Source organism: Syngnathus typhle, linkage group LG12 (assembly GCF_033458585.1).
Source record: "Syngnathus typhle isolate RoL2023-S1 ecotype Sweden linkage group LG12, RoL_Styp_1.0, whole genome shotgun sequence".
NCBI classification, from domain to species: Eukaryota; Metazoa; Chordata; class Actinopteri; order Syngnathiformes; family Syngnathidae; genus Syngnathus; species Syngnathus typhle.
This window is the reverse complement of record NC_083749.1, coordinates 6,732,706-6,754,565: the sequence shown is the minus strand read 5'-3', so window position 1 is coordinate 6,754,565 and position 21,860 is coordinate 6,732,706. Positions and strand designations below refer to the sequence as shown.

Below are 21,860 nucleotides of genomic sequence, written 5' to 3'. Positions count from 1 at the left end.
ACGGACTTGGCGCACTCTCGCTCTATTCGTATCAGTCCCGAATTTAGAGCGTGGGCTTTGACGACAGCATTCTTATAATTCGCGCGCTGAGCTTTCAGATGCAGTTTTGCGCTAAAGCCACCCACAAACCTTCCCCTGGAATCCTTCCATTAAAATGAGTGGCCCGAAAAAAAGAAGTGAGTGCCGAATGTTAAAAAAGAGTGGCCAATTTGGCTCGACGTACGCGACGTGACGTTCAGCCACATCAACATCAACCCGTCACAGATCAAGGTAAACGGACCAACACCTCGGATCTCGCCTAAGAATTGCCACAACAAATTTTACTCCAGACTATGACGCACTAGCAAAAAAGGGAGACCAACAACACTGTTCCCACTGAAAATGAACGGGAGGCTCTCAAGTTTATTGTAAAAAAATGCATTTTGAATATGATTTGTACGTACACATAGCAGGGATTGAAACTAGCGACCATTCTCATTTTCAAACAATACAGGATGCTCAAGGACATTGATGCACCACCTATTTGCGACTAATCTTAACCTGTAAAGTTCTTAAGGCTTACTGTAAGGAGGTGTTTCCCGTTTCCTCACCTCTGTTACCAGGTGTTTGCGAGTTAAAACTCTGCTCTGATTTTCAGATACCCCTCACCGTGTTGCTGTTTTGGTTACTTTATTTGGATGTATGCTTTCACCGATTCTTCAAGATGATATATTTGGTCAGAATGTTTGCCGTTTGATGTGATCTCATAAGATAAACATCTTTCATTAATCTGACCTGCAGGCACTGAAGTGATGGAGATTGTTATTCATAATAACAGTGTCGTATTTTATGAGAATCACTGATAGCAGTTTTTTAGTGAATTATTATTTTTTTAATGCTGTTAATAAATGCATTTGTTTTCAAAAAAATTGTTTGGAATATCCATGCTTTACTACCTACTAAAGGCCAAGATCTTTTATGCAATGACCTTTACAGGTCGCTTATATGACTTCACACAACGCCTACGTCCATCTGCTCCTGGTCCGGCCCTCCGGTCCAAATTTAGAACCCAGTTCGGCCCGCGAGTCAAAAAGTTTGCCCACCCCTGCCTTAGGGTCTTTGTAGCAGTAAATACAGAAAACACAAGTGTGTCCATGATCGTGTCACAAGTCAGAGTTCAAGCAAGTGCTGAGCATTCACATGCAGGCCAAACAAACAAATACCTTTTGGTGTCAGGTCAGGATGCTTTAGTTTTTTTTTTGTTTTTTTTATGGGTCTTTCTGCGCTTGATGCCAAGTGACACGGTGAAGTGGACTGAAAAAGAAGCACAATACCTGCTTTGTTAATTAACCCCCGAGAAAAACGTTGTGACCTTCCTCGCTTAGTCGTTGGGTGATAGGTCACCACGCCGTGTGACCAAGCTCGATGAAGCTGCACTTCTATATGTTAAGATTGGAGCACATTGTAACAACCAAGTGAAGTTGAAAAATAAATAAAAATATAATGAAAGGGCTTCCAGGGAGAAGCGAGACAGTCAAGGTTGCAACAGCTCGGAGAAGAGGATTATCGAGATGGAGGACGCAGCATTTTTCTGTACTCTTATTTTTCCGAGGTGAACACACACAATCGAGGACGTACACACGGGAGTCAAACTGCCAGTAGCAAGCTATTAATAAAATTCTAATCGCTTTGATTAAGTCGCTCCAATGGTAATTCTCTGGGGTTGTCCTCCGTAGTGGAGATAGGCCAAATGTCTGCGATCTCTATAATGGCTGCCATCGTTACAAGTCAATTAGTCGCTGCTTGCATTAAAACCTTCTACCTACTCCTCGCCAGATTGAATTTGAGATGAATGTCTTCTGAATAATTCATTCTGTGAGAAAGGTACAATTGCAGCAAAAAAGAAAAAAAAAAGCATCAAAATGTGTCTTTCCACGCAAACCATTCCAATGACTTATTGCTGTGTGTTTATCCGATTGTAATGCAGAGCTGCAGGCTGGGAAAAGGTGATGGGAAAACACCTCACACATCACAGAGATATTTCATGATCCTGGCTCGCCTCCAGCCGACCATGTTCGCTTCATTCAAGTAAGTGTTGTAAAAAATGAGCGGCTACCTGTGATTTATTGATAGACTGCATGCTATCCGGCAGCAGCAAAGACTGTGCGCTTATTTTCAAGAGCAGGTACTTTGGTAGACTATGCAGGAGTCCAACCAGGCTCAGAGTATTCAAAGCATAACAGTCCAAGGGGGGTCCAAGGGGGGGCGGGAAGCGGCTTGAAAAAAACCTTTGGTGTACCTCCAGCTACATCAAAAGGTTTATTTTTTTTTTTTTTTTTTACTGCTCATCATGTGTGGTATTATTGATGCAGTCATTAAAAGCATCCACATGGTAGCTATTAAGACACACCGCAAATTCAATCCAATTTTGTTTGCCCCCCGCCCCCGCAGCATTTACGAGCTAAATCCAAATTTCAGTTCTTAATCATGATTAATACCAGATCCTCTCTCTATATTGAAGCAACTCACTGGGTTGCATCCATACCCATTCACTCACCACACTACAAAAACGATATACATAATTTCCTCCTTGGTGGAGGTAATAAAAAAGCCACCAGTGGTCAGACAGCATGGCTGCTGTGGGCTCCTCCCACCTCCCACCTCCCCTCCCTTCCTCCTTTCGTCCTTCCCTCCAAGCTGCTGCAGAGGATTCGTGCTGCACCTCTGCACAGCACACTCACATTCATTCACACTCATTCAAGCAAATAGCACCAACGTGCACGCACCTCTGCAACCACAAGACCAAGCAACCCACCGCCTTAAGAACCTGTCGCATTGGGGGGGGGGGGGATAAGTCATCAAGACACAAAACGGATATAGCAGTGCTCCAGGACCAGCAGAGAACACTCGACTTTTGTTTTCTGCTCTAGTTTTTAAGGTTTTGGCGAGGTTGATTTCTTGTTGCCAGGCAAAAATACAAAGTCCGAGCAGGTAAGCTTCCGGTCATTTCAAGCTAATATAGCTAATAATTCGTAAATAATAATCACTCATTATACATTATAACTTCACTCAAGTGTTGATCGCTTTGAAAACACGTTCAAAGCCCCATATATATATATATTTTTTTTAAGAAAACATGGGTTCTAAAAACACGTTTCATGTTAAAGTTGTTCTCACGTTGTCAACACTTTTCAAGTCTTTTGTTGATCGATGACGTCACGCCGATATTTTGTACACTTTTTGGAGAAAACTCGATTTATTTGTGTGAGCGCTACATTCAAACTCAAGTGTTGCACTTTAAGCAGGGGTGCTCAACCAACGGCTCGTGGGCAATAGTTAGCAAATTCCCATCCAGATCATAATTTGTTTCATTTGATTTCCTCATAATTTTTAGATGTACTTCAGACTGATTATTTATAGAAGAATAGGTGACTATACGAAAGTGCAGTTTGAGGAGCTTTTGTGTATTGATAAGCCCTTATTATACCTTTTTATTGCACCCTATTAGTCAGATTGTACTAATTGTTGGTTCTGATGCACAATTACTCTTGTCTAAAGTAAGATATGGCAACTTAAGACCCCCAGTTATAAACGTGGTTCCTTTCCGTGAAAGTTTTTCTGTCATGACTGTCAAGGACCAGTTGTGAGGATTCACAAAGCATGTTTCCATTGCAGTAAATGCTCAGAGACCAGCATTCCGGCAAATACTAATTTGCATCTTTCTGCTGGCTGATTTTTATTGGGGTATTTAAACGGTGTTTGCCCGACAACAAGAAAGTTTTCAATAGTTTGCATTTTTTCCACACATTTGCATTTTGGCTGACAGCATCTCTCAACCTTCAGGTTCACTCCTTAGCTCCTCTGGTGACGTCTTAACACATTCATGTTTCTGTTATTTTGAACGTTGTCACGTGATTGAACTTTTGCAGCTTTTTTTCGTAAGAGGAAGTGAGAAATATTGGAGCTTGAGAAGGGGTGGGGAATGTCGACAGTTGGGTCTAGGTCTTGTCAAACAACGGCAGGCGTCGTAATGAGCAAATAGAGATGTAGCGGGAGTTTTTGTTTGGAGGGGAAAGGGCAGAGCTAACACAAAAATGTTCTCGAATGAATTTTGTCTAATATGATAACCAATGGGATTCAATTTAGCTAGCAAACCCCCTCCAAGTTATGACAGCAGATCAATTAATTGTGCATACTCGCCGTGGCAACGTTATTACTTTTACGTGGAAACGTCAACGTAAAGGTAAAAAATTGTCCTTTGGCGTTGTTGTCATGTAAACGAACATTAAATCAAGTCAGCTTTTATGGCCGAAAGCCGAAGACACTTTGAAACCGCAACCAAAGGAATGCCAAAACCAAATATGAGCTTCCGATAGTCATCATTTGGTTTGGACTGGATAACACAAGGTCGATAGGCGAGGCTCTCGTTACAAACCCAACTAAACAAACATGGAGCGAACCTCTAGTGAGTCAGACGGAAAAAAAGTCAAATGTAAACACAAATGAATTATTTTGTACTTTTTAAAACAACGGGAAGTCGCCTACTTCCTAAGGCTTCACAATTGTGTTTTTCTCTGGAAGCTTGGGGATATCCTTCTTACGAATGAGCAACATGTTTTTGCGAGCTGCTCTAATGGGCTCGTGTGTCATTGCAACACCTTGTTGAGAGGTGATTAAAACAGGGTAAGGAAAAATAAAGAGGAACGCCCGATTCTTGTGAAGTGGTGTTGATCGTATCGCTGTCACCCCTGTTCGACAGGAGGTGGGAGCTTTTGTTTGTCCAAGGACACTCACACATCTTTAGAAGAGGAGGAGGTTTTTTTTTTCCCTGAGTGTGAGATTCACCCTGGTGAGACTTGCGCCTTTTCAACATTCCTTACATTCCGACCTCCGGGATGTTTGAGGCTCGTCAGTCTTCCTGCAGCATGTCGGGGGCCGCTGAGGGTCCGGGAAGACTTTCATGTCACCAGGGTTCACAACAAGCAGCCTCTGTTTTGCTTGCTCAGTTGTTGTTTTTTGTGCTTCAACAGACACTGCATGGCCTCTAATTTAGAAGGCCATGAGAACAAGAAATACCAGCACTTCTTATGTTACAGCCGCAGTTGACATTTATATCCTAATGAATGTCTGAGATCAGGCTCCCTTGTAGCTGTTTTTATATTTGGACGTTAGACTGACGGAAGGCAGACATGATGGATTCTTTTAATCTCCGATAGCAGATTCCAAAATTCCACATTTATGGTAACCAAAACAAGCAAACCTGGGAAAGTACACGTACTGTAATATATAATAAATAAGATTGAAGTGGGCATTTCCATTTTTCAGCTTTTTGTCTAATACAAATCTATTATTGCAATTTGTTTTTCATTTTAAATAACTACAATAGAAAATAATTTTGAATACATCATTTGACAACATTATTTCCATCTAATTTATTTATGTGTATAATAATTAATATTGATTTATTGTAAATTAATTATTAGTTAAAATCATTATTGATATTTATTTAATTGCAAAATAATGACTTTTAATATATTTGATTTTTACAATTACAAAAGCAGGTACACAGCTATTCATATAAATAGATTAAATTGTTTCATACATAACTAAAAACTGGATTTTGTATGACCAAATGAGTGACTTTGCTGTGACATGTCATACGTCATATGAGCATCCCAAAGCAAAATTAGCACCATGATGCCTTGCTCAAAAAATAGCTATGTTGCTCGGAAGAAGGAAAGGACATGAGCAAAATATACCCACTTATTTTAAACTCATGTCTTTTTTCCTCTCCTCCCTAATCCGCCACAACCTCGGCAGCCATGAGATCGTGTCCCGTCTGTGGCGCAACGCTCCACTGCCACTTCTGACCTTCCGCTGATCGAGCGAAGCCGAAGATGTCAGTGTGTAGCGACTTTGCAGAACACGTGTGGAAACCCGGCTCCTGCAAGAACTGCTTCCACCAGCTCAGCGCACACAAAACCACAGGCCGCCCGGCCGGCGCCGCACCCGCCGCCACGTGTCCGAAGAGCGGAGGCGATGACGACAACGCAGTGACGGCGTCTTCACCCTACAGCAAGCCCACCATCGCCGTCAAGCCCACCATGATGAGTTTGGACACAGGCGACACCATGGCTGATGTCAACATGAACATAGAGCAGGTGAATCTTCTCAACTGGTTTGAAATCTGTCATACTGTTTGTTCATATTTTTTACCATTTGTTTCTGTGTGACAGAAAAACACAAAGAGCCAAGTGGAGCGTTTGGGTCTGAAAAAGATCCTGGATCTCTCCTCGATTTACATCGACAGTAAAAATTGCAGTAAGGGCCTTAGAGATCCAACTCTTCAAAGTCCTGACAACAAGCCAGACTTTTGCTTTTCTTCTCTGTCCAAAGACTCCATAATCATTAGCAACATGTTGGTCACTCAAGATGAAGTTAGATGTCCTCTAAGTGTCAATGAAGAGACCCGCAGGCAGCAGAATAGTACCACCTCCCCAAGAGCCAAGAGCACTTCTAACCTCAGTAGTGCCATACAGAGAGCAAATTTTTTGCAAGAGAATTCTACGGACATCGGTCCGACCAGTCCGACCAAATCGTATAGCAATGGCATCAGGTATAGCAGCACCGCTGTGCTAACTGCCAAGACGTCCAGCACTTTTGCCAGTTCCTTAACCACAGCCTTATCTCTGGACACTCTAAACAATAGTCAGCCGTCCATCCACTATCCTCCTGTCACGTCCAAACAAAACAGCCCATTAGACTCCTCCTCCTCCTTCGGTAGCAGCACAGATTCACTTCCTGTGACCGAGGCTTCTGTTGGGAGCCCGCAAGCTAACTCGACGCCCAGCTCCCCCAATGGTCCAGACTCGGAGCCCATTTATGCAGAGAGCACCAAGAAAAAGCGCAGGCCACAGGGTAAGGGAGCGCAAACCCAACTGGGTTCACCAGACCAGGCTTATAATTCTGAACTGACAGAAGAAGGCCAGCGGGCAACCATCAGTATGATGGCTACTCACACAGAGAATAACAGGACCTTCTACCTGAGCAGTCCCGATTCAGCCGTCAGCATCAAGTGCCGCTTTAGCCCCACAGCACAAAAGGACCCGAGCAGCACTGCTTTCCGCTGGCCCAGCCCCAGCCGCAGTGTCCCCTCCTTGGTTACAGAATCCAGCCTGGCTCCCTCGCTACAACCCAGACCACAATCTAGCCCGCCCATCCCACCAAAAAGGACCACCCGGTCACCCAAACTTGGCACCTCCAGCCTGTCACCATCCATCTCGTCACCGGTTCCACTTCCGGACCTTCCCAAACTGGGCACCTCCAGCCTCTCTCCGTCCTTATCGTCTCCCGTTCCCCTCCCTGAACTCTCCATGCTTTTCTTGGTCTCTGCCAAAGAGGGACACTTCAAGGTTCAGCCAGAAAACCACAGCCTGGGAGCAAGTGAGCGCTGGCACAAGCAACACCATCACAACTCCGCCTGGAACTGTCGTATTGATGAGGAAGAAGAGGAGGAGGAGAGAGAGCGGAAAGAGGCTGAAAAGAAGACGCTGACTACTAATCCCCGGACAACATCTCGTGTGACAGGCCCGCTCAATGGCGCTGCTGTTTGGAAGGAGTCCAGAGTCTGCAGCAAGGCTCCGAACAGCCCCCCTCCGATGACAGAGCCAGGCACGGTTCCCCCGCCCCTGCCCAACAATGGTGTCTGTCAGGGGTACAGCGAGGGTGTCGTCGCAGTGGAGGAGGCCAAGCAGAGGAGCAGGAGCATGCCGGCCAAGCAACATGAGAGCTCAACAGAGCATCTGGCAGAAGGCAGGCAGGGATCAACCACCCATGAGACCAACCAAGCACCTCCACCGCCGCCACCCAAGAAGCAGCACAGGTAAGAATGACAAATAGACATTATCCTACCTGCGCTTGATTGGGCATTAGCATTAATGGCTCTGTAATTCATTTTTTGCGCATAATGTAGCACTCAAGACGGGCACTTAGTCATGCCAGAATAAATATATTTTGCTCTCTGATAGTAGTTTATACAGTACCTGAGTGCTGTCAACTGTGTGGCAGCTTTATTTAATCTCCATTCAAACCGGCAGAGCATCCCTCCTAAATGCACGCCTTGTTCTATTCAATGCTCGTAATGGGAGTTTTTTTTTTTAAATTCAAATGAACACACTGTTAAATAGTGACCTTTGTTTTGACTGCAGCTTGATAGACTGAGCCATTAAAAATAGAGGACAAAGATGAAACAGTTGTGAGTTTTTTCATTCCAAATTGGAATAATTATCAAGTTTCAGAATTTTGAGCACAACTAAATGTTGTTGATGAAGTTTAAAAAAAAAATGCATGATTTGAAATACTATTATTTTAAACTAATAATTTTTGTAAAATATATATTTTTTTTGGTCAGATTTTTTTGCTTGCACGATAATGGTGATTTGGCGATTGAAAATATTGGACAATGAATGTGGAGGTTTTTAAAAATGTCAAAAACAGCCAAGTGGGTCATAATGAACCTGAACCCAACAAGTTGATGCGTTTGCATGTGCCCCCATGATGCATGATCTTTTTAGATTTTTTTTTTTAATCATTTAAAAGTCACAGATAGTTTTTCCTTTCTTGCTTTTGATTAGCCCTTATTTTGCACTAGTAGTCATGTGCAGGTAATATGTACATGTGCAGTATGTGTAAAATTGTAAATAGCTTCAAGAGCGGGTCAGCTGGAGATAGCCAAAGGGAAGGAGCTCTGCTGAACAGATTGTTGCTCGGGGCAACACCCAAACTGTCCCACTCTGGCAGTCACAGTGTCCATCAATAGAAGTAGAATTAATAGATTGGCCAGTCATCACTCGCCATGTGAGCGCTCACCATACGGGAGCGCTTGATTTGGGAGTTTTAAATACAGCTATGACCCGGGTGGTGCCAGCGTTCGGTTACATCTTATTTGAGGACTTTCGAAAGCCACCAGGCTGATCGTGAAGCTTGTTGTTTGTTTTTCGGGCGTGGGTTGGAGTCTGCTAGTCTGTGAACTCTTCTTTCGAAGGTAAGATGCTTGCGTGTTTGTATCGAAGTGTTGCGTCACATTATGGCTCCTCTAAATTCTGAGTCAGCTGGAAATCTTTCCAAGCCCCACCTTTCTCAAATCTCATCAAATGTGTCATAAGTTAATGTCAGGCGAGGTAATTTCACACACACACACCTCTGTTTAGTCACAATTCAGTGTAATCATTTTGTTTTTGGTTCATGCCTTGTCTCTGTTCCACAGTGCAACTGTAAGTAATGCGTGTCATTCACTGCTAGATGCTCATGTACACTGCAAAACCGGGTCAGTGCGGTCACGGAATTGTAAATGACAAGCTTGTGTGGCGTCTTTTTATAGCAAAGGAAGTGTTGGTATCTGTTTGCAGGAAATGTGCAATTAGGATGTTGATTAAGTGCAGTTCGGAATCCCAAAAATAAGTGGGACAAACATCCTGGTGAGTGGTGCGTTTTTTTGTTGTGACGAAATGCCTTTTAGTTTGTGGGCTGGCAATTGGCTTTTTTTTTTTTTTTATGCTTTCTTTGACCACCAGCCTGTAATTTGTCCTTATTTTCCCCTCAGCCTTTCTCAAGCATCTGTATCTTTATGCTGCAACCTTTGTTAAGTCGTTTTATGTTACATAGTATCAGGATAAAAACTTCCATGGTACTTGCGGGATGATCGTTTACAACCATCCTATCTTATCAAATATCTGAACACCACATCTCATAAATAATTCATTTGTCTTTCGTTATAAAAATCCATCTACAGGGCGTCATAGAATTATTTTTAGGAGCACAGTGAGCACTTAAGTTGAATCAAATTGACTTAACTCTTTTTAACTAGGCTGAGGTGAGGAGCAGAAGTTTTTCAACCAAAGTAACTGAAAATAAAATCAACCTTTTAAGAGACTTGTAGGTCATCCATCGCTAACAGGCAGCATGAGACATTCTTTCCACATGGAAAATCATATGTTTTGGAAAAACATTGTCCACAGACTTGCGCAGACGTGCCTCTGCGTCATACGCCTTTGACGGCGGTTCCTTTGGTGTCGAAAATGACAGCAGAAACCTTTGAGGAGCGTTTATCTTCTCTTCATCCTCGTCGTCTGTTGATTTACGTCAGAGATGAAGGTTGCGAGATGAATGACGGCGTGAGTCGTTTTGTAATGGAGGCAATGGAGGACTAGGACAAAACGCTGTTTGCCTGAACCATTAGCGGCATCTATCAGACAAGTGAGTGGCTGTCAATCACCTTAATTGAGCGCCTTGATTGGAAAATGAGTACGTTCTCCGTTTGCAGAAGCGGGAATGGGAAGTTGGACCATGTGGTTGTATTGTACCAAATCAGGAAGTGAATATGCAACAATTAAATGTGACTCGGGAGTATTTTCTGAGCCCACTTCTTGTCTGTCTTTACCTCAGAGTGTCCGCTCACTTGAGCGGCAGCAACATGGAACTGAACCGCTCACTGGAGAATTCCGCCGCATCACCTCGAGACCTGGGCAGCAGCGCCGGCCTGCCGACTGCCTCCACCGACAGTCTGACTGCTGACTCGGGTGAGTTGCTTTGATCGAATGCCCCGATTCCGCTCTGTAGTACTGATTACTATTGGTCGAGGCCGGTACTCTTATTTTACTACCTAGTGATGAGCCGATAGTGACATAAAACACTTCTGGCCGCTCATTGTCTCACACACACTCACTCTCTGTGTGCACTTGAACACCCAAGATTCACTGGCCAGACCCCCGCAAAGGTTTTTTGAACGGGATTTGCGTGACAGGGGCTATTGTAAAATTTGAGGACACAAACACTACAGCTAATCCCGTTTCTCCTCACATTAGCTTTCATTTTCACTTTGCCGCAGTGATTTTTGTGGCCCTTTGAGGGTTCCTCTCTGATTAAATTTATGAAGAAGTCAAAACAGATTAGTAGCAGTTTCCCCGTTGTACTCTTTTAAAGCCAAAAAAGCCCCAACTTGAGTGGAGTAGAGCCAGCCAATGCAGTGGTAAAAAGCTATTGAACTGAAACGACAGGGTCATCTCTGCTTTTGCGGTTAGAAAAAAGGGGACTTTCTGGGTTTGTAATGAGGAACAAGGAAGTCACACATTTATACGTGTGATGTGAAAGTGGAAGTATCTGCAGTTTATTTTTAGGCTTAAGTGAAAATATGCATATTTATAATGGAACAATTGTTGTGTGCTCCTCTTTTGGAACTTGAGACATTTTTGTTACCATTGTATGCTTTGTGGCCCAGATGGGTTGACAATGTATACAGCTAATGGTTCGATTGGAAAAATGTTGCTGCTGTGTTGGACTATTCTGATGCACTTTGTTCAGAGTAAAAGTGCACACAAACAAGTAGAGGAACACCCAAGGTTTTATTGCGGCTGTCTGTCTTCTTATCGCTTCCTCTTTCACACTTTGTTGTGACTGAGACGAACCACCAGAAACCATTTTTTAGGACTTTGCCAAAGACCTCAGACAGGGAACAAGCAGCATGTCGCTTATGGTTTTGGGAGGAAAAAGTTCTCTTGCAATTGCGGCGACTTCCTGACTTCCAGTTTGTTTAGAGATAATTATGGAGTCCGATAAAGAGAGGGAAAAAGGGATTGGCTACATCCTCCTTGCAGTTAGTTATTGGAGGCAGTACCACGCAATTATGTCAGTATCTTGGCTCCTCCGCTGCTAAAAGTCACCAAGTAATCTCGCTTTGCGAATGTCTCAAGTGTGGATGGAAGACGGAGTTTGGAGTTTTAGTATGAGTCCTGGATTGTGGAAGATTCCGGCTGTGTTACAGAAACGAGGTAAGGAGATCTGAACTGGGATTAGTCGGAAGGAAAACGTACTCTGTCGAAAGCGGATGTTGAATCCTACACACGCTGGACTGAAGCCGTAATCTCTCCTCAGGTTCTCGTGATGGATCACGGCTGTCCTGCTCCTCTCCGTTCCTGAGAAGTCCTGTCGCGTCAGCACCGGGTTCTCCTCGCCCTCCAACTTTTAGCACCACGGCCAACCAGCCGCCTCCACTGCCGGAGAAGAAGATGGTCAACCGCACCGTGTCAGCCCCCGACAGCGCCACTTCCAAAGCCTTTGTCCGGGCCTATCCACGCTTACCTTTCACCGGGTCTGAAAACAACGTGTGCAGACCCAACGACTCCAGCTGTCGGGCCAGTTTACCATCTAGTCCAGTAGATCCGAGACCCGTTTTCTCCTCAAATGAGTATCTGGAGCGCTGTCTCGCTCCACTCGGCCGACCCTCCAGATCCCGAACTTTGGACGAGCCTTTTAAGAATCACGGTCGTTTAGGTGTCCATTCCCGAGGTAGCATCACCTGCTCCTCCTCCCCCCAGCTAAGCGCCCCCTTTCCGGTCACCGAGATGGGGGCGACACACAACCTGGGCTCCAGTTTGCAGCTGCAGACCCTCCTGAGTAACATTGACAGCCGGGAGGGCGTGTACTCCAAGCTGGGTGGCCTGTACGCCGAGTCCCTGCGCCGCTTGGCTCTCAAATGCGAGGAGCACTTCACAGGCTCGCAGAGAAACCGGCTGAGGTTCGAGGAGAGCAACTGGTCGTTGTTCAGGCTCACGTCCAACAAGCCCAGCTGCAACGCAGGTGACGCTGTCTACTATTCGGCCGCCTGTGCTTCCGACCCCAGCAACTCCTACGCCGTGAAGGTAACACAAATACTAAATTTTGTCATCAAGGCAGTTTAGGTGACCCTTTGCTTAGTTCCAGATTTACAAGTTAAGAATGCTCATCAGATTAAAATCAGGCGCCGGTTATATTTGTTCTGGGACGTCAGAGGGGTTGGTCCCACAAGGGCACACAACATGGCTCCAAAGTAAACACAACTCGAGGAGGGGTGTGTACTCGGTCGTAAGTGGCTCTTTGTACAGAATTTGAAGCTCACCCATTCATCTTGCGGTGGAATTTACAATCAGATATATCCCGAATGACCTCAAACCATTGTCCATCTCTCCACTCACTACCACTCTCTAATTAGACGTTTAAGGGTGGAGCCAACCATACCTCCAATATGTTGTACTCACTTTTGGACAGTTTGTGGTGAGCCTTTGGAATGTTTTTTAGGATCCGGAATTCTGAGAATTCCTCCTGCCTTGCATGTGTCTCACATGAAGGCATTGACCTTGAAACTGCTAATAGAAATTCCTTTCTTGTGTCTTGGCTCCCCACTCTTTTGGACATCTCCCCTCCCCTCTCCTCTCCCATTCCTTTTGCCCGCTTCTTTTTTTCTTTCCTCCCCCTCCTCCCTCATCAGATCTGCAAGAGTCCGTCTGCGGAGGTCAAGCAGGGTCACCTGTACGGCCTGTCGGTGCAGCAAAGTATGCCCCCGCACTTCAACCTCCAGCAGGACTGTGGCCACTTCCTGGCATGCGTACCCCAGAGCATGCTGCCCACCGACCAGGCATTCGCATCAGCATCGCCTGCGTCCTCACCCAAGCCGCGCAGGCAGCAGGCGGAGTGCGAGCAGGTGGTGGTCATCACGCCCGAGATCCCCCGGCAGACGGCGGCTGACTTTGCTCGCGAGTTTGAGGCCTTCCACAAAAGCCAGCCGGAGGTTTACGAGCGGCGCGTCTGTTTCCTGCTGCTCCAGCTGTGCCACGGCCTGGAGCACCTGAAGGAACACGGCGTGACGCACCGCCACCTGTGCCTGGAGAACCTCCTCCTGGTTCCTCACCCTCCAAACCCGTCACCGTCTCCTCAGCAGACAGAGACGAGCGGCGCTTTCAGTCAGCGTCACCTCCCTCGACTCCTCATCAGTAACTTCGCCAAAGCCAAACGTCGCTCTGTCGAGGACTCCGTGTCCGCCAGCGTGGACCCCCGTGTCAAGCGGGACCACGCTCGCCTGGCGCCCGAGATCGTGTCCGCTGCCCAGTACCGCAAATTTGACGAGTTCCAGACTGGTATCCTGATCTACGAGCTCCTCCACCAGCCCAACCCCTTTGAGGTGAGTCCTGAAGAAACATAACTACCACTGGCAGTATTTGGAAAATGTACAAATATACTTTTTTTTTTTATTATTATTATTTTCTTCTCAAAAATGTATACATGTTTCAAGAAATACCAGATAGTGTACTATCTTGAAAATATCTTTTTTTCTTTAAAATTATTACTTCCTCAGAAATATCCAAAGGGTTTGCAAATACCCAGAAAAATAAGTATTTGTACTTGAAAGTAGATGCCTTTTTTCTTGAAAAATTGCCCCTTTATTTAGGATCTCACAACTTTATTTTCATCACATTAAACTTTCCAACGATACAATTTGTGTCAGTGTAAATATTTCTTTGTTTTCCCCTTGGAGGTGAGTCCGGCCCTGAAGGAGCAGGACTACCGCTGCGAGGACTTGCCAGCCATCCCAGCCGTGTCGCTGTACTCCGCCGGCCTCCAGAGGCTGGCTCGGCTTCTGCTCCAACCAGACCCCATCAAGCGCATCCACATCCAGGACGCTAAGCGTGTCCTGCAAAGCCTCCTCTGGGGACCCAGGAAGGACCTGATGGACCAGCAGTGGGAGAGGCACGGGCCGGGCGGTCGTGGCCCGGGGCCAGACGGCGCCCGGCATGAGGGCCTCCTCAATTGGCTGGATGTGAAGCGGGCACTGCTCATGATGAAGTTCGCCGAGCGGTCACTAGAACCCGAGCGCAACACCGAGCTGGAGGACTGGCTGTGCTGCCAGTACTTCTCCTCAGCGCATCCTTTGGCGCTTTGTCACACCGCCGAGCTGCTCTACTCGCTCAAGTATCAGAGCGCAGGTGTTGCGTGAACCTGACTGATGTTGTCATACACTGGTTGGACAAAAGTATTGAGACACAAGGCCACAAAATGTGGAGTCCCCCAAAGTTCTGTCTTTGGGTCCCCGCTTGTGTTTATTCACTGTTTTTGTTTATATTTTTTAGGAAGGCAGGGGGGCGTTTGTCTATAAGTGTGTCAAATGTCCAAATTGTGTGGTGCTTTTCTACTTCTTCAAAAGGAGACACTGTGAACGCAACACCCTTTTTAGTGTTACCGACCGTCCGTTTGGGAACTTTTATCCTGCCACTCTTTCAAACTCGTGATTGAAATTCCCAAGAAGCATTAGGGCCAAGCAATAAAATGAAAAGAAAATAACACTTCCATAGCAATGTTGGAATCTTGTGATAACGTAAATTTGTTGTACACACTTATTTGCAGGGGATAGGTACAGAGACCTGCTGCAAATAATTGACCACCCTGCAAAAATATTTTAATCTTCTGTACAGATACCACAGGATGGTGGCAAAGCACTGCTTTTCTTCAGATAGGGCTATGATCTGACTAAATCGAAAATCTACGAGTTGCTTGTAGAATTATGCAGTGTTTTCCTTTTTCTTTTCAGCATGGCCCTAAGACTTCTTGGAATGAAATCTAATAGGTATTGTCATATTCGTAATGTTCGAAGCTGTGTATTCCGTGCTGTATTTCAAGTATTACTTGGTGCATTGTTTTTGAGGACTGCTGTGTCATCTAGAAAATGTAACCTTATCTGTTGGGATGGATTGCATTCTTATGTTTTGTTTGATCGGCTGTACTTTCCGGACAACATCTTGTGCAACACCTGGCTCACTTGTTCTTATTGTGTTGATGCTGTGCCTTGAGTTCCTTGCTTGTGTGTGTGTGTGAAGCCAATATGTAAATAAGGCAGTTTTTTTTTTTGTGAAACTGGATTTTCACAAACCCATTTGGTTTTGTACAGTTGATTGTGAAAGAACCCAAGCAGGTCTTAATAAAGCCATGGGAATGAGAAACAGTTAAAAGTAATATTTATGACGTCATTTGTTGTAATCACTGGAAGTTTTTATTCATGGCAGCCTTGTTTTGTTGCCAAGGAATAAACATTTGATTCCTAATATTCCTAATAAAGTGCTTGATGAGAGATTAGATAACAGGATCGCATGTACAGTATGTGGTTTAAAACATGTTTAAAAACATCTTTTGACTGCTGAATACGTATGTGTCTACCAATAAACTGCCTTTATTTTCTCACTTCAAATCTTTGTTGCTCGAATAATGTTTTTGAAGCAAAAAAAAAAACCTTAACATGTATTGTGTATTTATTTTATTACAATATTTAACACACCAAGAAAATTTAATTGTCTATGCGGACACATTAGCAGGCTAATTCTAATTCTAAAAACGGTCTTTTGATTGGATCCTGAAAATCATTTAAGGTTGGCAGCCAATAACTACTGTCCTTGTTGGGTTGTCATGTAGTAACGTGGATAATAGCCAATAGTAGCCCTCCGTACTCAGGTCTTCGGTCTCCACCTGACACATAAAACGGTATCCGGACATTTCCCTCCTAATTAATAATAATTCCTTATGAGCAAGCAAAAATGCCACCAAGGGGCTCAAGAAACGCATCTAAAGAGAAGCACCAGGAGGAATTAAGCAGGGTATTCCGAGGACGCAAAATTACTCTCTTCATTCAACAAGTTGAGAAAGAAGGTGAGACAACAACGTAGTCGGGATGTCTTTGCGATATCTTACTGTTCTCCAACTTTGACACGCAGCGCAAGAACGAATGATGGAACTGGAGAGCAGACTTGACAACACACTAGCAAATATCGACAGAGTATTTAAAGTGGAGCTCATGAAGTTGCCGCCTTCTATTCGGAACATGCGTTTTGTGGATTTGACTGGTGAGTCGGGTTCTCTTTTTCCAACCTTATTATCCTTTCGACAGCCTGCTTCAGCTAATACACTCTACTAATTGTGTTTGTGTAGAAAAGTATCATTTTTGTACCATTTTTAATTAGCTATTGTTTCTAATATGTTAACGATACGTCTCAACTGCACTTGGTCAAATCTAACATGGCGCCAACAACTATTAATTCAGCGGTTAGGGCGCCATCTATGTAAGGCTGTCGTCATGCTTGATTTGTTCCCCTTTTTGTAGAAGAATTGTCAGCCAGCGAGGTGTCGTTAGCTGTGCAGGTGAGCTGCTATGCGATTCTGCTGCCATTGGCAAGTATGTCAAAGTAATGCTAAGTCGCTTATGTGGTGTGATTTGCAGCAGCAGGAGTCCCCAGAGATGAAACAACGGACCCTCGAGAGGGTCCCTAGCACCAAAGGTAATGTTTTATTTTTTTGGACCTGGACTTGTATATAAAATTTGAAAAATGTCGTTTTGCCTTTTCAAGGAAAATCAACACCGCTTCAAGACAGTTTGACTCCAAAGAACTCTGGCAGGACACTCAAGGTACACAATAATAATGATGATAATAAATTTATTTGTAATGCACTTTACATTCCACAGAAGCAACTGGATGCTTGCTATAGCATATACAGTGACACTGATTGTGCCTTTTTGTGGTTTCAGGTGGCAAAAGAAGCAAGGGCCCGTAACCTTACAGCCAGCGGTATGAGTACAGGAAACCTGAGGTACATCTCATAGCGTTTCTATACACTGTCTGGATCACTCCTAGTTAAACTCTCTCTTCATATCTCCACAGGACTTTGTCTTCCATCAAAGGAGGACCCTTGACAAAGTCCAGCGACAGACTGACCCGAAGAAAACTCAGGTATTCCGTAGGTTTGTTTGGATGTTGCACAACAGGGCCGTTAATAGATGTTATTTACTTTTGGACAATGCACATCTCATGTTTTTTTCTTTTTTAATTGCAACTGACTCACCTCCTCATAATATTGAACTCGACCCGGAAGTTCTTCTCAGTATTCATAAATGTCCATCGAGGTGCAAGGATCAGGCAGGGAGGAGCTTCCACCAACTAGCTTAAATCGAGAGACATCTGATGTATCCTCTGCGAAAGTCCTGTGGCTGAAGCTCTCCTTTGTTCTGCCTATCTAGGTCCGTGGTCTCTACGGGAGAGTTGGACTGCGCAATGGCCGGATCTGCAGCGCACGTCACTGTAACCACGGGACGTGGACAGGTACTGACCACGGGGGGCATTAGCAGTAATCTGGGGGATGTCAAAATAGTTTGCAATCAAATTTGAAAGTGAATGTCTACTCTGAATTTAAATCATGGAAACAACATGAGTGGTGGTTAAGCTATGTAAATGCCCAAATACAGTCAGCTAGCTAATAGAACTAGTTATTGGAAAGGAATTATGCCCTAAACACTTGAAAAATCCTGGACGACAACAAAAGTCATGAATCCACCTTCTGTGGATGTCATTGTGTTTGTTTCTGTATTGCTACTTGATGCCAGACGGTGTCCTTTTCGGAAGCGACCAAGGACGAAATCAACTTTGACCTGTTGGACGAAGTGGCGTTGCGTCGAATGCAGGAGCTTTCGGTTAAGTGCTGCCTCAGAATCTTGTCTTTTCTTGCGGGAACAGGCCAACATGGTTAATGCTTTCTGTCTGACTTCACAGAAACTGATAGAATATGTGTCGGGAAGAGGTCGTTGCCACAGATGAGACTACTTCTATTTTAATGTATATTGTCTATTTTTTTATAGTTGTTATAATAAAGGGAATAATTAACACAACGGGATGGATGTGAAAAGTGGCTACAACTAGACAAAATAAAGATATGTGACTGACAAGTCATCAGATCAGGGTGCGTCACCCAAGTGACCTGTCATGATGATGGCGGCTTTAACTTTAAGTGGAAATTAAATTTCACGCCACAAAAATGATCGCCACCTGGCTTGTTGCAAAACACGACAGTCTTGACGCGTTACGCTGTTGCCACCTCCTGGTCAGTATTTGAAATGCAACTTTGGGAACCCTCTAATTGCCAGTATCTTGGTGGCGTGACCCAGCGGTGGTGTTTGCCTCGCAACTTTGGGGTCTGGAGTCGGTCCTCAACCCTGGTCACCATGTCAAAGTGTCCTTGAGCAAGACACTTGACCCCAATTTGCTCCCAATGTGAACCTGCCAGTGCCTTGCATGGCAGCGGCCTGGCATTGGTGTATGACTCTGTGAATGTGAGTTATTGTAAAGTACTTTGGGCACCATGTGGTGTTGATAAAGCAGTATATTAACGCATTCCATTGACCAAAAAGAGAACACCTTGAAGTGTGAAATGTCAGTTTATTTGCAATGAAAACTAAGCAGAACATTAGAAAGGCTTTGCACTGTTAATGACATAAATGTCAACTGTCGCTAAGTGTGCGAAACTAATGCCAAGACTCAAGCATGTTTGGCCATCAGCATGCTGGCAACTGTTTTACCTCAGCAAGTATCATTATCATCACACCAGGGTGGGTGGAAGCAAAAGAACCAAAAAGCCAAAGCTCTCATGCATTGTATAACATCTTGTTTTGTTTTATTGTGTCTGTGTGTAGCCTGTGATGCGGGGTGTCCAGTCAGTTCCTTTGGCAGGAATGCTGGACTCATCAGCCCGGGGAAGGGAAGGGGGTTGGGCTAGGGAAGGGCTGATTTCGAGGCTTTATCTTCATTTCGTCTTGGATTTGGGCTCCAGTGGTTGACCAATTTCCTTCCCGCGCAGCTTCATACCTGCAGAGCAAATATCACAAATGGGCACCGTATGTCACGCATCAGAAAAAACAAAATCTCACAAAGTAGTCATTGAAAGCGAGGCGATTAAAAACAATTTTTAAAAAATTATAAATTTTAAACAATTCAAAGGGAAAATATTTATGATTCCTTTAAGATTATTTGTGCAATAAATAATCATTAGTGATGAAGTGTTAACAAGCACTGTTTACCAATGGCTCTCTCAATCTTCCCCATGACCTGGTTGCTGGGGATGGCTTTCCCACTTTCATAGTCGGCAATCACTTGTGGCTTCTCGTTGATTTTCTGGACACACATACATACACACAAAGGGGTTCTCATAACCAACTGAAGCACGTGTAATTTTGGTGTACGTTTTGCATGGCATCCTCACAGTGGCGAGGTCCTTCTGGGTCAATCCTTTCTCCTGGCGGCCTTTCTGGATCACCTTGCCCACCTCCAAGGGGACCCTATCGTGATGCAGCTCCTCGGTCTCACGGTCCAGTTTGGCCGTATTCTTGCTGACCAGGTGTTGTTTGTTCTGCCCTGCAGCCCCTTGGAGTCAGAGCAGAGCAAACTGTTATCACGGCAACGCCTTTACAGCACATTGCATTTTCATCAGCATGGTTAGTTACATTTCTTGGTGGTCTCCACGTCCTCGCCGCGTCTCTGAGCAGTGGCGATCGCCTTTAGGAAAAGATTTTCAAAATATTCGCTCAAAAGATAAAAATGCATCTTGATTGGATCCTTTTTTTTTTTTTTAGTCATAGCCAATGATTTTTTATTATGACACCCAATATAGACACGAGTTGGATCAAAACAGTGCGCAAATAAGGACGGTGTTTACGTCACACTTGGAGGAGCTAGTGTTGGCTAAAGCTAACTAGATACAAATGCACGAACAACACTGTTGGATATCATCAGACACCATAATTGTTTCTACAATTTGCATTTTAAATAGTATAAGTCAGTTGTTTGAATGTGAAATGGGAGGCAAGTGGTTCGGTGACATGGTGGCTAGTGAAAGTTGGCCTGAATGTTAGCTGGTCTGCCTTTATTAGCTAATGTCACCAAGTTACAAAAGCGGCGTGACGAGTTGGACTGGCCCACCTTAAACGTCAAACTATTACACTCGAACTTTAAACGCGTCACATTTTCAAGAGTTTGTATCTTTTTGAGGCCATTCATAACACGATTGTTTTCTTTGTGATTGTCACGTCCCACGAAGCACTAACTTGCTAGCCAGGCGACTGACGAAATCGCTATGGTATGACGATTTTATCGATCCTTTCCAAAATGTCTTTCAGGGTTTCGATGTGACTGTGTGGGCTAATTATCCACTAGAAAGATGCAAAATGACATGATACCTGCTTGGACTTAGCCTGAGCACCGGTCGGCCCCTTCTTCCTCAAAACAGTCACGGTGTCCCAGTCGCTTTCGGCCATTTTCTTAGCTATGTGTAATATTAAGGCTCAAAATATAAAAATAACGCGGAAAATGTCGAGTTTTCGATGCTATTTGTGGCCACCACTCGTCTTCCTCTACAACTACTAAGCACCACGCGTGTGTTCCAAAGCTTTATTGACAACACGACATATAGTTGGACAAAAGCAACGTCAGGCAGAGGAGTATCCGTAAACAGTAGTTCCTGTTTCTCTGTTGGTCGTTGGATTTTACGCTTAGAAGCGGTTATTAAAAATAGAAAAATGACTCGTTATTTCATTTTCAGTTTAATATGGAAATACAAAGAATTAAATTGATTTTCTAAAATTTTCTCAAGAAAAAAGTTACTAGCATAATGGCAATTTTATTTTCATTTTATATATCTAAATTTAAATAGAATATAGCACTAGATATAAATAAAAATTAACTGCTTGAATATTAGTGCGTGGTCAAATCGATTGGATCGGGTAGCGCCTCTTGATGACGTCAAGCTACGTTGACGTTTAAGAAAATTAGATTGTAGTTCGGCGAAAAAAAAGACTAAGTATGCGAAGAAACTATTATTAAGAGGGATTTCCGTCAATCCGACCCATAAAAACACCGCAACCTTTATAATTGGTTAATAGTTCTTTTATTCTTTTGACATTAGTTAGAATAAATCTCGGGGGGGGGGGGGGGGGGGGGGGGTTACAATTGCTGACCCCCCACACCCCAGTCAGTCCAGGGCTCACTGTTCTAACATGGGAGGGGGAACTTATTCTCACAGGATGACTTATTCCACCAGGGCTGCTGTTAGAATTCGTACCCCCCTGTAACTTTGCTTGGAAGGGGGTACCGTCTTCAAATTTGCTAAAGAAAGTCACTATTCAATGACAACATATGTTTACCTTTGACTTTTGCCATTTGCACCATTAGTATGAGAGGAAACGCTGCTGTGACCTATGACTTTTTTCT

At 44.2% G+C, this 21,860-nt stretch overlaps 3 protein-coding genes across 4 annotated transcripts; 2 read left to right on the top strand and 1 right to left on the bottom strand.

The window, feature by feature from the left end:
- The first annotated feature begins 2,677 nt into the window (after nucleotides 1–2,677).
- Nucleotides 2,678–16,027, top strand: LOC133163354 (inactive tyrosine-protein kinase PRAG1-like). The gene is made up of 7 exons (XM_061293157.1): nucleotides 2,678–2,970; nucleotides 5,800–6,140; nucleotides 6,216–7,861; nucleotides 10,423–10,556; nucleotides 11,908–12,674; nucleotides 13,280–13,969; nucleotides 14,324–16,027. The coding sequence occupies exons 2-7, from the start codon at nucleotides 5,877–5,879 to the stop codon at nucleotides 14,780–14,782; spliced, it is 3,960 nt and encodes a 1,319-aa protein (XP_061149141.1). The 5' UTR covers nucleotides 2,678–2,970; nucleotides 5,800–5,876; the 3' UTR covers nucleotides 14,783–16,027.
- Nucleotides 16,028–16,307: 280 nt separating this feature from the next.
- On the top strand, nucleotides 16,308–20,985 carry cdca9 (cell division cycle associated 9). Of its 2 annotated transcripts, XM_061293846.1 has the most exons (10): nucleotides 16,308–16,482; nucleotides 16,548–16,676; nucleotides 16,934–16,971; nucleotides 17,051–17,108; nucleotides 17,178–17,236; nucleotides 17,357–17,418; nucleotides 17,490–17,558; nucleotides 17,846–17,927; nucleotides 18,209–18,295; nucleotides 18,375–20,985. In XM_061293846.1, exons 1-10 carry the CDS (start codon nucleotides 16,371–16,373, stop codon nucleotides 18,417–18,419), a joined length of 741 nt encoding a protein of 246 aa, XP_061149830.1. In that variant the 5' UTR covers nucleotides 16,308–16,370; the 3' UTR covers nucleotides 18,420–20,985. The 2 variants fall into 2 exon arrangements, with proteins under 2 accessions (XP_061149830.1, XP_061149829.1); XM_061293845.1 differs by having other exon boundaries at nucleotides 18,209–20,985.
- On the bottom strand, nucleotides 19,018–21,066 carry edf1 (endothelial differentiation-related factor 1). Its single transcript, XM_061293847.1, has 5 exons — nucleotides 20,831–21,066; nucleotides 20,099–20,150; nucleotides 19,858–20,018; nucleotides 19,676–19,769; nucleotides 19,018–19,463 (listed from the first exon to the last, which is right to left on the bottom strand). Exons 1-5 carry the CDS (start codon nucleotides 20,906–20,908, stop codon nucleotides 19,402–19,404), a joined length of 447 nt encoding a protein of 148 aa, XP_061149831.1. The 5' UTR covers nucleotides 20,909–21,066; the 3' UTR covers nucleotides 19,018–19,401.
- Between the last annotated feature and the right edge of the window lie 794 nt (nucleotides 21,067–21,860).

Coding starts and splice junctions, on each gene's coding strand:
- LOC133163354 (XM_061293157.1), top strand. CDS start 5,877: ATGTCAGTGTGTAGCGACTTTGCAGAACACGTGTGGAAACCCGGCTCC. Junction 7,862..10,422: donor CCACCCAAGAAGCAGCACAG/GTAAGAATGACA, acceptor TCTTTACCTCAG/AGTGTCCGCTCACTTGAGCG. Junction 10,557..11,907: donor CAGTCTGACTGCTGACTCGG/GTGAGTTGCTTT, acceptor ATCTCTCCTCAG/GTTCTCGTGATGGATCACGG.
- cdca9 (XM_061293845.1), top strand. CDS start 16,371: ATGCCACCAAGGGGCTCAAGAAACGCATCTAAAGAGAAGCACCAGGAG. Junction 16,483..16,547: donor TCAACAAGTTGAGAAAGAAG/GTGAGACAACAA, acceptor TTTGACACGCAG/CGCAAGAACGAATGATGGAA. Junction 16,972..17,050: donor AGGTGTCGTTAGCTGTGCAG/GTGAGCTGCTAT, acceptor TGTGATTTGCAG/CAGCAGGAGTCCCCAGAGAT.
- edf1 (XM_061293847.1), bottom strand. CDS start 20,908: ATGGCCGAAAGCGACTGGGACACCGTGACTGTTTTGAGGAAGAAGGGG. Junction 20,151..20,830: donor CTCAGGCTAAGTCCAAGCAG/GTATCATGTCAT, acceptor CTTTTCCTAAAG/GCGATCGCCACTGCTCAGAG. Junction 19,464..19,675: donor GAAGATTGAGAGAGCCATTG/GTAAACAGTGCT, acceptor TTTGCTCTGCAG/GTATGAAGCTGCGCGGGAAG.